Genomic DNA, 13,055 nt, shown 5'->3' with positions numbered 1-13,055 from the left:
ATCTAAAAAAAACGTTTTTATTGTCTCCCACAGACTTGGCCAGCTTCAACTCTAGTTGGGCTTTAGCTACACAAATTTTCTCCCTTCAGACGCGAACAGTGTCCCTGTATTCCTTCCACGTTGCCTGACCCTCCTTCCAGCAGCCGTATGTTTTCTTTTTTCGCCTAAGCTCCAGTAGGAGATCAGCCAGGCCAGCCTTCTGCCCCGCCTGCTTGACTTCCGATATTTGGGAATCGCCTGATCTTGTGCTTTTAGGAGGCAGTGCTTAAAGACTGACCAGCGCTGATGGACGCCAATGCCTTCAAAAGCAGTTTCCCAGGGGACCTTGCTGACTAGTTCCCTGAGCAGCCTGAAGTCTGCTTTCCCCATATCCAGGGCTGAAGTTTTGGTGACAGTTTTCCTTCTGTCGTCAAAAATTTTACACTCAACCACTTCATGGTCTCTATGGCCGAGACGGCCACCAATGACCACGTCCCCCACAAGACCCTCTCTGTTCTCCAGCAACAGATCAGGAGGGCACCTTTCCTAGTTGGCTCCCTTAGCACCTGCACCGAGAAGTTATCATCTAGGTGCTTTATGAACCTCCTGGACTTGCTCGTGTCAGCCGTGTGGTGATCCCAGTTGACTTCTGGCAAGTTGAACTCCCCCATAAGGACAAGGGGAGTTAATCTCGAGGCATCTCTTAGTTCCATAAACTAATTCATCAGCATTGTCATCCTGGCCAGGTGGTCTGTAATAGACTCCCGCAACAACATCCCCTTTATTTGTTCGTCCCCTAATCCTTACCCAGAGGCTCTCAACTTTGCCATCACCAACTTGCCTCTCCCTTCTGAAGAGCTTGTAGCCGTCTATCGCAGTACTCCAGCCGTGGCAGTGATCCCACCATGTTTCAGTTATGGCAACTAGGCCGTAGTCAGCCTGTCACACAGTCGCTTCCAGCTCCTCCGGTTTGTTGCCCGTGCTGCGTGCATTGGTGTAGATGCACTTCAGATGAGACATCTGCCTCACCCCCAGCTTCAGCATTGTTCCCCCAGGCTCTTCTCTGGTGAGCCCTGTTTTATGCCCTTCCCCGCCAAAGCTGGTTGTCCTCTGGTGGGACAGCACACCTTCCCTGGTATCCCTGAGCCCACCTTCCCTCTTCATCCCAACACCCACTATGCAGGAAGGCTCCCATACCTATAAGTTTATTTACACAAATAAGTTTATTTATTTTCAATATTGGAGCTTTTGAAAATCACAAGCTCCATGGACGCTGGCCCTGCCTCTCCTGTAGCCTGCATGGCAGCAGTGCTCAGATGTAGAGCTCTGCGGCGATGCAGACATCTTCTGCTGCCGACAGCAAATCCTATCCCAGACCGAGCGGATGCTGTTGCCATTTGGTTCCGCTGCAGTGCCCTGGGTGCCACAGGTTTGGCGCAAGTGACACGAGCACAGGTATCTGGTGATGGGGGCACTGCAGTGCTCTGAAGACGATGAGCTGGAGTAGCCATGGGGCTCCTGGGCTCTTCTGGAGGCCAAGCTGGGAGCTGGCCTGGCCCGTGCATTTCCCCGAGGGAGGTTGCTGCCTGTCCACTTTTCTTGGCTGTCGGTGCCCTGGGAGCAGGCCCCGCGATCTGGGGAGCTCTCGACGTTGCCAGGGCACTTCTTCCTCCAAGGCCACCACTTAGGTCCCCTGGTGCCTGCCTCAGCCCCAGATGTTTCAGACGCCGTGGTCACCTCCGCACTGGTGTTTCCTTTCTGAGGGACAGCCGCAGCCCGGAGGTGGAAGCTGCTGTCAGAGCATTGGGTCTGCTCGCTGCTGCTGCCCCACTGGCCTTGTGGGGCTCCTGCGGCTGGTCCCACAAAGTGTCTGCGGTGCTTCCGACGGTGCTCACGCCTCAGGCTTGTAGTTTGGATCACGGGCCTGAGGGCTGGGTAGACTGCGGTGGGCTCTTGTCCTGCCCACGCATTCGGCAACCCATAGGGCGTCCTCAGAATTTCACCCTTGGGAGCTGTGTCCATGCTGTGGCTACACCAGCCGTTCTTGGTGTAGTGTGTGTGAGCCCTTGGGGCTGCCCAGCCACCCTCCTCCCAGGGCACTGCTCGCTGGCATGGGCGCTCCGGGCCGAGCTGGTCCCCGCGGTGCTGCAGCTCCTGAGGCATGAACGTGGCCTCGGGCCTGTGGAAATGGACAGGCTGAGGGCCGGAGCATGGTGGTCCAGAGGCCGCTGGGCAGACAGTGGAGGCCCCGTGCTTCTTCCAGTTCCTCTTGACCTGGTCCGGATGGAGGAGAGGCTTGTATTTGAGGAAGGCGACACAGGGACATTGTGGTGGCAGGGGGCCAGAACAGGCATTTTGGGGCAGTGCTTCATGCTCCTCTTCAGTTGACTGCTGCACTGTCCCAGAGGAGCTTTCTAGGATTTCTTCGCTTGATGTCTGCATGCAGGCCTTGCTGTGCTGCTCAAGCCTCAGCTGCAGCTCTGAGATGTCGACAGGCGCTGCAGTTTGGGGCTGGTTCCCATTACCATCATCAGCCCCCAGTGGTCTCAGGATGATGACGAAGTCGGTTTGGCAGCCTTGGTCTTTTCGTAACACTGTGTTGGCTGGGCTGGGAAGTGCTGAGAGGTCCACGGACAAGCCGAGAGGTTGCTGGGACACCTCCACCCACTGCTGTCGCCCCTCATCTGGGCAAAGGAGACTCTCACGCATGATCGTCCCCATTTCTGGTGGCTGCATGGAGGAGGAGACCTCAGCCGGTGGCTCTTCATCTCCGCTGCCTGGCTTGGAGGCCTGCTTCCCAAGCCTGGGGCTCCTGGGGGCTGTCAGAATCTCTAGGCACTGCCTCTTCCCAGGAAGCTCATCAGCCTCCTCCGCACTGCTGGTTTTGCTCAGGGCAGAGTCCAGATGTTGGTCTTCTGCAGGGATGTCTGCGGGATGTGTCTCCTTCCTGGGCGCTGGGTGGCACGGAGGCTCTGGCTCTGTGGGGGCTCCTCCATCGTGCTCCAGAGAGGCGTTGCTCCAGCTCCGAGGACAGCTCTTGATCCTGGGGATGTCGCAGCCACAGCAGGACAGGCTGCCCCGCTTCATCAGCCCCTCCAGGTCCTTCGATGCCGCTTGCCAGAAGTCAGGCCTCAGCCCATCAGCCTCACACCTGGGCAGTGCCGACAGCACCAGCTGCTGCAGCTCCTGCTTGGCCTTGATGCACGCCGTACAGCCAGGGCAGCAGCGCCCTGACCCGCACAGCTGCTTGGTGCCTGCAAAACAGGGAGGGAGTCTGAGTTGCGGTGGGACAGAGGCACCAGGGCCACCTCGGGCCCATCGGGATGGGCTGCTCGGTCCTGAGGCCAACCCAAAGGGGACTCACCAGGCTCCGCTGCTGCTGCTTGTAGCCGCCATCCCCACTTTCGCCAGCACAGACCGTCACCCTGTGGGCACAGGAGCACAGCACAGTCACCAACCTGGGGAGGGATCCGTGGGGCCACTGCCGACACCCCCTGCCCCCGGAATCCCAGCCTCATGTCCCCCCACCCTCAAGCCCCATGTACCTTTTGGCGCCGGCCCCTGGAGAGCAGGGAGAGCCCGGTCACCACAAGCAGGAGGCCGGGGACAAGGAAAACGCTGCTGTCGTCAACCATCGCTCACAGCCAGGTACGACCGCACTGGCAGACGTGGGGTGCTGGCCGGTGCTTTATAGGGACACGGCCGTGAGGTCACAGACAGCACACGGCAACGCCTCTGTGAGGTCTCAGCCCCCAGCCCACGCTGAAGCAGGCCGGTGCCCCTGTGCTGCATTTGTGGGGAGGCGGGGGACCAGGATGGCTCCGCCGGGCTCCTCGCTCGGGGCCAGGGTCACAGCCCACTGCCCAGCTCCAGCTGTGTCCGACAGCCTCTCCTGTCCCCCACCCCAAGCTCCTTAGTCTGCCACACTACACAGATTCGCTGTCACAGCTGGGAAGGAACTCTTCATTGCTTTTGGTCCCGCGTGACGGCGGAGCTCCCAGCACAACCACCTGGCTTATGAAAGGGCGCTATGACTTCACGAAGGGCCCTGCAGTTTGAGATGCCGACAGGCACTGCAGCACGGGGCTGCTTCCCGTCCTCAGCGCATCCACTCGGTGCTCGCAGACACCGGTGTGAGAAACAAAGCTGTGCTTTTGCAACAGAAGGTGTTTTTGTGGTGGGAAATCCACTAACCTTGCATATTCTAAAGGGATTGTGCAGGCACGACAGCAGCACAGCAGTGGGGAGTTTGTTAAGCAGAGAAGAGGAAGGTCCCGGCGTCCCAAAATAAGGAGGATAGCTAGGAAAAACAGGACGAGCAGTGTGAAATCGGTAAAAACACAAATCACAGGATCTATAGTCATGAGAGAAGAAGGAAAAAGAAAAAAAAAAAATAAACTAACATTTGGTCAAATAAAATTGTACGTATGTGGTATAGAAAGGCGTTGAGAAGTTTGTGAACCTGCAGTACTCAGCCAGTGAGGAAACAGGGGAGGAATCAGTTGTCGGGCAGCAGGGAATGTAAGGTGATGATGAACTGTTACTGTGCGCTCCTGCTTGCAGGGCGCTCGCCATGGCAATCGCGAATAAAACAGCCCCACAGGAGATCCTGTCTGAGAAAATCATTGAGATTTTCCTCACACCAGCGGTTCCTCACCCGTGTTCGGGCGGGCACACTCCCGCTCTGCGACCCACCCCCCTGACGGGACGCACCGCCCGCCATTTTGTGACCCCAGGACGGGTGCCTCCCCCCCCCCCCCCCCCTTTGCCTCTTCCCCTCCCGCTCCTGTTGCTATGCGCCGTGACGTCACCCCGCTCGCCGCGACGCCCCGCCCCCACGAGTCACCACCCTGCGCGGGGCGGGGCCTGCCCGTCCCACCCCCCCCCCCCCTCCGCGCGCCTGCGCCCGCCCGGCGCCGCCGCCATTTTGTGCTGAGGGGCGCGCGGCGGCGGCCGCAGGTGAGGGCGGCGGGGCCGGGCCGGGAGCGGCGCTGGGGCTGAGGGCGGCGGGGCTGGGGCTGGTTGAGGGGCAGCACCGCCGGTTGTGTTCCCGGCTCGCCCTGCCCTGTGTTTTCGCGTCTGCTCCCACCCGCGGAGCCTGCCGTGTTCCGCAGCGCGCCGGGGCCTGGGCTCCCCCGAGGGAGGTTTGTGCTGCGGGTGCGCGCGGGGCTGCGCGGCTCGACGCCTCAGCGCGGTCGGGGCGGTGCCGGTAACGGTTCGCGTGTGCCCCGTCAGGGACCGAGCTCCGTTGCGCATCGCTCGGATGAGAAGCGCTTTGCGCAGCGGTTCTTTGGGAAGTTTGTGAGGTACGGGTGTCTATTTGGAGGTGCTCCGAGCCGCTGCCCGTGGCTTGAAGGGACCGCCACTCACGCTGGTGGTGCCCGTAATTTAGGCTGCAGCGCTGAGTAACTTCCAGCTTCTTCCCTCACGTATGTGCCGGGTGCGGGGTTTTGCCACATCAGCGCGAGTTAAGTGGAGCCGCTGCTCCGGTTCTCGGGCTCCACAGAGTTGGTGCAGGTCGCTGGAAAGCTGTGGATCCCACTGCACTTCTTGCTCTGGCCTGGATGGGGGAGCTCGCACACACCGATTTTATGTGCCGTAATTAGAAGTATTCACGGATCCCTTTTCCTTTTCAGAGCTGCAGAATGGAAAACTATAAGAAGACCAAAATTGTGGAGAAACCTTGTCCTCTTCCTTTCACTGACCTGCCCCCTGACATTATTGAAATGAAAGTGAAGGACGGGAGCAAAATAAGAAACCTGATGGGCTACGCCATTGGCAAGATGGAGCTGGACTCAGTGAGGCAGATCCTTTTCACTGGCTCAGGCAAGGCCGTTAGCAAGACCATTACGTGTGTGGAAATCATGAAACGGAGGCTCAAGGAACTCCACCAGATCACCAAAGTGCTTTTTAAGCAGATCGAGGAGATCTGGGAACCCATTGTGCCTGAGGCAGGCCTTGATGCCCTGACAGTGAAGAGAAACATTCCTGCCATATGCATCCTGCTCAGCAAAGATGCCCTCGATCCCCAGGAGCCTGGCTATCAGGCTCCAGGTTCTTTCGATGCCTTCTGGATCGAGACGCTTAAAGCAGAGTCCCAGGCCCAGATGAAGAGGAAGCAGGGTGGAGGAAGGGGAGCTGGCAACACAGGAAAGCACCCTCGCGCCACTGGAGGGCACGGGGAGCCCGGCGTGAAGTCCTGAGCCAGAGACACGCTTGGGTAGTTTGGGGGATTACAGAAACGAGCCAGCTGCTGCAGCTGGAAAGCTGCTGCTGAGCACAGGGCCTTGCAGAGCTGTTAGGGGAGGGCAGGAGCAGTTCCTGTTCCATACGGACGTTACTGCAGCTGCCTGAAATCGTGTTGCGACGAGTTTCCGTGTCTGAGGCTGCCAGGCTGTACTCCGTAGCCTGCGGTCCAGGGATGAGATGGGAAGACAGCAGGCACCTCTCGGAGTGAGGACCGCTGGCATCTTGTTGAGCCCAGGCGAGCGGCTGTTTGCAGGGATGCTGCGAGGTGGAGGCGGCTCTGCTGTGGCATGGGGGCGAGCTGTGACCCGACTTGGACTGCCGGCTGCCGCCTGCACGGCTCCTGTGTGTGCACGGTGCGGTGCTGGGCTGTGTCAGCCACTTGAGCTGTGCCTGGCAGGCCGTCTTCTGCCGATCCCTTCAGGTGGCCTGGGGGCCTGGATGCAGGACCGCAGGGACACTGTGTGCAAGTCGCCCCTTTCTGTCCTCCTCTCGCCGCCTCCCTGCGGCTGCCGGTTGCACCTCTGCCAAAGTGGCAAGGGTCGACTCGTGTTGTAACTGGCCTGGAGTCCTCTAGGCCAGGGTGAACGTGCCGGGGTGGCGGTAACGGTGAGCTCCCAAGGACGCTCGTTTTCCCCTTTCTGCTCCTTTCTGATGCGTTGTGCCGGTCTTAAATAAAGTTTACTTTTGATGTAGCGTGAAGTTCTTCATGTCTTCCTCGTTGCACTGGGGGACGCCTGTAAGCGTTGGGACTGCGGCTGTGGGTTTTTTGTCTCTTGTGACTCCGCAGACCCTGGTGCTGGAGGAAGTTTTTCTTCCTCCCTTTGCCATTCACTTTCCATGCCCAAGGAAAGGTTTTCTGGGAAACTTCTTGCTCTGTAAACTGACTAGAAGCGCGGTCGCAGAAATACTCTGCCTAGATGCCGGTGAATGCAGGGAAGGATGGAGCGGCAGAGCTCTCGCTCGAGCCCCTGCGTGTTCTCCCTGCTCCCTGTACCGTGTCTTCCCCAGCACGGAGCCCGATGGCTGCTTTGTGGAGCACCACTGGCACCGCACCCAGCAGCGTGCTTCTGGCTGTTACTGCTCAAAATCCCTCCGTATTCTCTCCATCCCAACGCGGAGCCGGCTCCTAAAGCAGCCGGTGTAACCCTCCCTCGTGGAGACAGCACACCCGGAGCCTTCCAATCAGCGCAGCGAAACGACTCCGTTTTTACTTTGCAGTTTGGAAGTCGCCCCCGGATGGCTGGGACGGTTCCTTTCCGGGTGCTGCGCCCCCCCCCCCCCGCAGCGCAGGCTTCTAGCCGCGGCGCCGGACGGGGAGCACCGCGGAGCACGGCCGGGAGCCCACGGCCCCCCGACCCCCCTGCGGGCGGCCAGAAGGGGTCCCCAGCTCCACTGCGGGTCCGCTCCTCCGCCCCTGCGCCCTCCTGAAAACTGGGGGCTCCCTGGGGCGGCGGTGGGGAGAGCCCTGCTCGTGCCCCGCCGGGCGCCACCTCCGTTGGTGCCGCCGCGGCTGGGTGACGGCCCCGCCGGTGGCCTCCGCCTGGAGGTCCCGGCCTTGCCCCCGAGGCTGCGGCTGCCTCCGTCCCCGGCGCCTGGCGTCCCCGTAACCTGCCCACGGTGCCTGCGCCCCGGGCAGCGCGGTCACGGGGTGCCTGTGTGCACGGGGCCGGGGTGTGTGTGTGTGTGTGTGTGCGTGTGTGTGTGCGCTCAAGCATACGTGTGTGAATGCGTGTATGCGTGCAAGAACGTGTGTACGCATGCATATGTGTACATGCATGTGTGTGTTCGTGCATGCGTGTGTGCAAACGTGTGTGCATGTGTGTGCATGCACGGGTGCACATGCCCACCTGCGTGCAAACGTGTGTGCACACGCCTGGGTGTGCGTGTGCAAACGTGTACATGCGTGTGCAAACATATGCATGTATGTCCGGGCATGCAAACGTGCTTGCACACGCCGGGGGGGGGGGGGGGTGTGCATGCCTGTGCGTGTGGCTGTGCAAAGGTGCGTGCACGTGGCTGTCTGCATGCACGTGCGCGTGCAAGCCCGCAACAGCGGCGGGGAGGGGGCGCGGCCGGCCCCGAGGGGGCGTGGCCGAGGGCAGGGCGCCGGCGGGAGCCGCCCCCGGTGGCGGCGGGAGGCAGCGGCAGCGCGCGGGGCTGCGGCACCTCCGGGCGGCCCCGCGCCGGCACCGGCACCCCCGGACCCGGCACCCCCGGGACCCCCGGACCCGGGCACCCCCGGGACCCCCGGGCCCCGGTCCCGGCAGCGCCGCCCGCGGGGTCCCGGCGGTTCGCGGGGCGGAGCGGAGGCAGGTAACGCCGGGGCCCCGGGACGGGAGGGAGGCTCCGGAGGGACCTGTTGCAGCCGCCCGGTGCCCCCGGGGCTCCTCGGCTGTGGGATTTGCAGCGGGGGCTGCGGGCACCCCCCTTCTCCGCGGTGTTCAGGGATGGGGGGGGCCTCGCCCCGTTTTGGGAGGGCACGGAGGGCGGCCGGGGGGCGGCGGCAGGGCCGAGGCTGCCCGGGAGGGAGGCTGGGGACGGGATTTGGGGCCGGGAAGGCGCCGGGACACCTCCGGCTCCGTCACCCTGACCCTGGCCCGGGATGGAGGGAGGCAGCTGGGGAGCGCCTGTGGAGGCTGCGAGGAGCCCCCCAAATGGCAGCCTCCGTCCCCCTGAGCCTCTTCGGGGCCGGGGCTTTGCAGGAGGCAGCCGCCGCCTCCCCCGGGGGGCTCGGGCACCCCGTCCCCTGGTGCTGGCGGTGACGGTGACTTTCTCCCTTCCAGCTCCCCGAGGGAGAAGACACGGCCCCACCGCGCTGCCGGAGGAGAGGAAGCCTTGGGAAAGCTCCGAGCCTCCCCCGCTGAAGCCGAGGTCACGGCTCCCGGAGGCCCAGCCGTGTCGGGGGTCCTGCTGCCTGCCTGACCCCCGGGCTGTCCCGCTGCCAGCACCGCAGCCGTCCCCCCTGCCCCCTGCCAATGCCCCCGGGCGGAGGCTGCGCCGGCGTCCCAAGCGCGGGGCCGAGCTGGGGGTCCCGTTTCTCCCCACGGGGCAGCGGCGATGGGGGCGGCTCTCTCCACCGGAGCAGTCGTTGCGATTTCTTTCAACTGCATCATCGCGTTGCTCATCCTCATCCTCTTCCTCATCCTCTGCAAGGCCTGCAGGACCCCGTCGTGCCCCAAGAAGGGCCCCCCCTCTGACGCGGATGAGGCGAGGAACGAGGAGAAGTACCTGCTGCAGCCCTGAGCCGCGCGGGCAGGCGGTGCTGGGGGGCTCGGGGACGTGGGCACCCGGCGGAGCTGAAGGAGCTGCGCTTACTTGGACAGGGTGCCCACGCTGGGACAGTGGTGCTGGCCTGGCAGGATGGGAGCAGAGGGGACGCTGAGCTGTTTGCAGGGGCATGACGCGGGGCAAAGCCCTTCACCCCCGTGGTCCTGGTGCACAGACACCCTGCGGATGCCCGTGGCGACTGCGAGGACGGAGACACAGCGGCTGGGGACGTGCCCTGGGGACATGCTTGGTCCCTGCAGACAGCAAGCGTGGCGGGAGCCGTGCCCTCGAGCCCAACCCGTGTTCGGGGCCGTCCCGCGGGCTCCTCCGTGGTGCTGGTGGCCCGGCTTTGGGGACACGCTCTGCCCTTCCCCTGGGGACAGCGGCACGTGGAGATTCGGCCACCAGCTCCTCGTGGCATCGCAGACCTGAGCGGGGCTGGCTGGGGGCTCAGAGAGGGGAGGCGGCGGGGCCGGCACCAGCGGGCTGGCTGCCTGGGGTGGCACCGCGCCCGGGGGGACCCAGCCACGGGGGTGTTACTGGGGTGGTCCTAGGGTGCGGAGGGCAGGGGGCAGCTGGCACCCACCCGCTCCAGCGGCTGGCGGGGTTTGATGAGCCATGGGGGTGCAGAGGGCCGCTCGGGCTGTCTGTTTGTCCCCAGTCTGTCTGTTAGTCCCCCTCCAGCATTAGCACCGACACTGCCAGGCAAACGCCTTCCTCGCTGGGCGCCTGTCCCTGCCCGCCCTGCACCTGCCCAAACGCTGGCTGGGGCCAGGCAGCCCATGGGCAGGGGACATGTCCCCGTCCCTGGTGCTGTCCCCTGTGAGAGCAGCCTGGGGGGGTGTTTTGCGGGGGGATCGGGGCCGTCCAAGCGCCCTTCACGGTGACGGGCACCTCCTGGTGTGCTGCCCCGGTTGGGGACCTGCAGCGTGCCAGTGGCACCCCCCCGTGCCCCACTGCTGCCTGCCCGAGCCCCCGCAGAGAGCTGGGAGTATTTCAGAGATAAGAGTGCCTGGCTAAACGGCACCGGAGGGTCTTCCAGCCCTGATGCCTGCGGACAGGAGGTCAGTGTGGCCCCGCTCTCCAGGGCCATGGTGGCTCTAAAGTGAGGGACGCTTGGTCTGGTTTGTGCCCAAGCCTGACAGCTGCTTCCTCTGTCCTGCCTGTGGGTTTTGGAGTGGCTCCTAGAGCGGAGCAATACCCAGAGCGGGGGCCCCGGGGTGCCTGGTCCCTGCTGGCACAGCCGCTGCAATAAGGGGCTGGAGACGTGGGCTGTGCCCTGGGGGACACGAGCTGGGGTCCCCACGCAGGCTTGGCCAGGCCTGGCGAAGCCCCTGGTTCCTTCCCGTGTCAGGTGTAGCTAACGTCCCTTTGCAGTCGTGTTTTTACTAGACTAATAAACCACTCGTAGGACCCAGGAGGTGTCTCTGAGCTCTGCCCTGCGCCTGCTGCAGCACGGGGACAATCAGGGAGGTCGTGGGGAGGCCTCGTGTCCTGCCCACAGCTCTGCGTGGGCGTCCCGGGCTCAGTGGCTGACACCCCTGCAGGGCTGCGGGGGCTTTGCTGGGCAGCTGTGACGAGGAGGGGCTCGTCCTGCACCCTTCTCTGGTCTTAAAATGCTGGGTGACAAACCTGGCTGGGCTGGGGGCACGTGGCTGCCGGCAGCGAGCAGCCCCCACCCTGGTGCTGGCGGCACCGGAGTTTCCAACCCGTGTCCTCAAGTCACAGGGCGCAGGACGCTGGCAGGGGACGCGGGCCAGCCGAGGGGACGGGGGACACCCACCGCGGACCCCGCGCCGCCGGTCCCCGCTCCCGGTGGCCGTGCGCAAGGCTCCAGCGGTGAGAGCCTTGTCCCTGCTCATCAGCATGCAGTGAGGCCACCGCGGCTCCTGCTGCCACCGCAGCCACGTAGCAGCTAATCCCTCTGCCGCAACGCGCCGGAGCGGCGGGAGGGCTCTGCAAAGCCCGGCCGTGCCCGCGGCCGTCGGGGAGCGAGCTGCTCCGAGCCGGTGGCCAGCAGCCGCTGAGATGCCCCGGTCTGAGTGACGGCGCGTCCCCCTGCCACTGCAGTGTGAGGTCCCCAGACACCTCCTGGCCACCCCAAAATAGTGGGACCCGCTAAAAAAAAAAAAAAAAACCTCAAGGTTTTACCGGGGCTGGAGGCACCAGCCCTATCCTGCCTCTGTGGGGCTCTCAATAGGTGCAAGCATGGACACGGGTGGGGAAAAGTCGAGCGAGGCTCCAGGGCCCTGAGCGCAGCGAGGGGCTGCTGTCCCCAGGGACAACGGCACGCTGCCGGCCTTTCAGCAACTCTTTATTTGTCTGGGCACAGAGACGAAGTGCTCCCGCTCTGCAAAGAGCAGGCGGAGCGGGGCCCACGGCTCGCATGCCAAGCAGCCGCTGCTCAAAGCAGGGCTTGTTCGCCGGCCCGCGGGGCCCGGCACAGCTGTCGCTCCCACAGCTCACTTCCCGGCCGTGCTGTCCGGCTCTCTCACCAGGTTCAGCAGCTTGTCCATCTTCGCGATTTCCACCTCCGGGCCCTTCTTCACCTCCTGGCCTTTCTTCTCCTGCAGGCAGAGCAAGCGAGGGAGAGCTGTGAGAGACCCTACCCGAGAGGAGACATGAGCCAGGGCTCCCAGACGGGCTGCCGGCTCCTCACCGAGCCTCCCACGGGACGGCGTGGTCCCTGTTGTGCTCAGAGGTGACAAACGAAAACATCCCTAAAACTCCTCCGAGCCGTTTCAGCCCTTGCAGCACGCAGCCGGGCGAGCTGTGGCACCACAAAGCTCTCCTCGCCGCGCACCCTGCGCTGCTTTGGCGCACAGGCACAAGGGGTGCTGCACGCAGGCACTGCACGATGCTGTGCTGGCCCAACGCGTGCCCCAGCACGGGTTACAGGGGACAAGCTGTTCCCGCAGCCTGCCAGCACCCGTCCTGGGGTGCTAGAGCAAACCACCACCGGCACCCGAGGAGAAAGCACTTAGCATGAGGGAAATAAGGCTGCCCGGCTCGGCCCGTGCTTGCCTGAGAGCTGCAGGAGCTTCCAGAGCTGGGGGGGGGGACGAAGTCCCTTCCCCATCCCTGCCACCCAAGGCTTTGGGATGAGCAAGCCTTCCTGATGGGGACTTCGGAAAAAGCGGTAACTGGGTTTGTGCTCTCCAGAGTCATATCACTACACACACAAACACAACGGAGGGATTTTCCTACCTGCCGTCAGCCCACAGAGCTGAGCTGGGGGGATGCTCCCAGGCAGCATCTGCCCAGTCACCAGATCCCGTGGCTGGGCACTGCCCTCTGCTCTCAGCCGTCCCCTTGGCCAGCCCTCGGGCTCTCGCCTCCCCCTTGGATTTTGGGGTCCCTGCTCCAGGGATGTGGACGGAGCTTGTCTGTGAGGTCCCTAGAAATCAGGTGTCACACCAGGCTAAGTGAGGGGCTGGTTCCCAGGGAGCTGGGCACCCTGACACACGAGCTGGAGAGGTGGCACAGGTCCCCAGGCACAGCAAGGGGGAACATCTCCACCCGGGTCTGGGGGCAAAGAGCCCTGTGCCTGCTCCCGGCAG

At 63.5% G+C, this 13,055-nt stretch overlaps 3 protein-coding genes across 5 annotated transcripts in view; 2 read left to right on the top strand and 1 right to left on the bottom strand.

Moving 5' to 3' along the window:
• Positions 1 to 4,864: 4,864 nt before the first annotated feature.
• Positions 4,865 to 6,920, top strand: RPP25L (ribonuclease P/MRP subunit p25 like). 2 transcript variants are annotated; one of them, XM_048048561.2, is made up of 2 exons: positions 4,865 to 4,938; positions 5,616 to 6,920. In XM_048048561.2, exon 2 carries the CDS (start codon positions 5,625 to 5,627, stop codon positions 6,180 to 6,182), a length of 558 nt encoding a protein of 185 aa, XP_047904518.1. In that variant the 5' UTR covers positions 4,865 to 4,938; positions 5,616 to 5,624; the 3' UTR covers positions 6,183 to 6,920. The 2 variants fall into 2 exon arrangements, with proteins under 2 accessions (XP_047904518.1, XP_047904519.1); XM_048048562.2 differs by lacking the exon at positions 4,865 to 4,938 and adding an exon at positions 4,966 to 5,123.
• A 1,450-nt stretch (positions 6,921 to 8,370) lies between these two features.
• ENHO (energy homeostasis associated) lies at positions 8,371 to 10,913 on the top strand. The gene is made up of 2 exons (XM_048048563.2): positions 8,371 to 8,541; positions 9,012 to 10,913. The coding sequence occupies exon 2, from the start codon at positions 9,286 to 9,288 to the stop codon at positions 9,469 to 9,471; it is 186 nt and encodes a 61-aa protein (XP_047904520.2). The 5' UTR covers positions 8,371 to 8,541; positions 9,012 to 9,285; the 3' UTR covers positions 9,472 to 10,913.
• An 859-nt stretch (positions 10,914 to 11,772) lies between these two features.
• The window catches only part of DNAI1 (dynein axonemal intermediate chain 1), a 141,160-nt gene continuing 139,877 nt past the window's right edge, over positions 11,773 to 13,055 (bottom strand). For both annotated transcript variants that reach the window (XM_048048552.2, XM_048048553.2), the window contains one exon: positions 11,773 to 12,062. In XM_048048552.2, coding sequence (XP_047904509.2) covers positions 11,958 to 12,062 — 105 coding nt within the window. In that variant the 3' untranslated portion in view covers positions 11,773 to 11,957. The remainder of the gene's footprint in view (positions 12,063 to 13,055) is intronic.

Source organism: Anser cygnoides, chromosome Z (genome assembly GCF_040182565.1).
Source record: "Anser cygnoides isolate HZ-2024a breed goose chromosome Z, Taihu_goose_T2T_genome, whole genome shotgun sequence".
NCBI classification, from domain to species: Eukaryota; Metazoa; Chordata; class Aves; order Anseriformes; family Anatidae; genus Anser; species Anser cygnoides.
The sequence above is the reverse complement of the archived record's forward strand: the minus strand, read 5'-3'. Positions and strand labels throughout refer to the sequence as shown.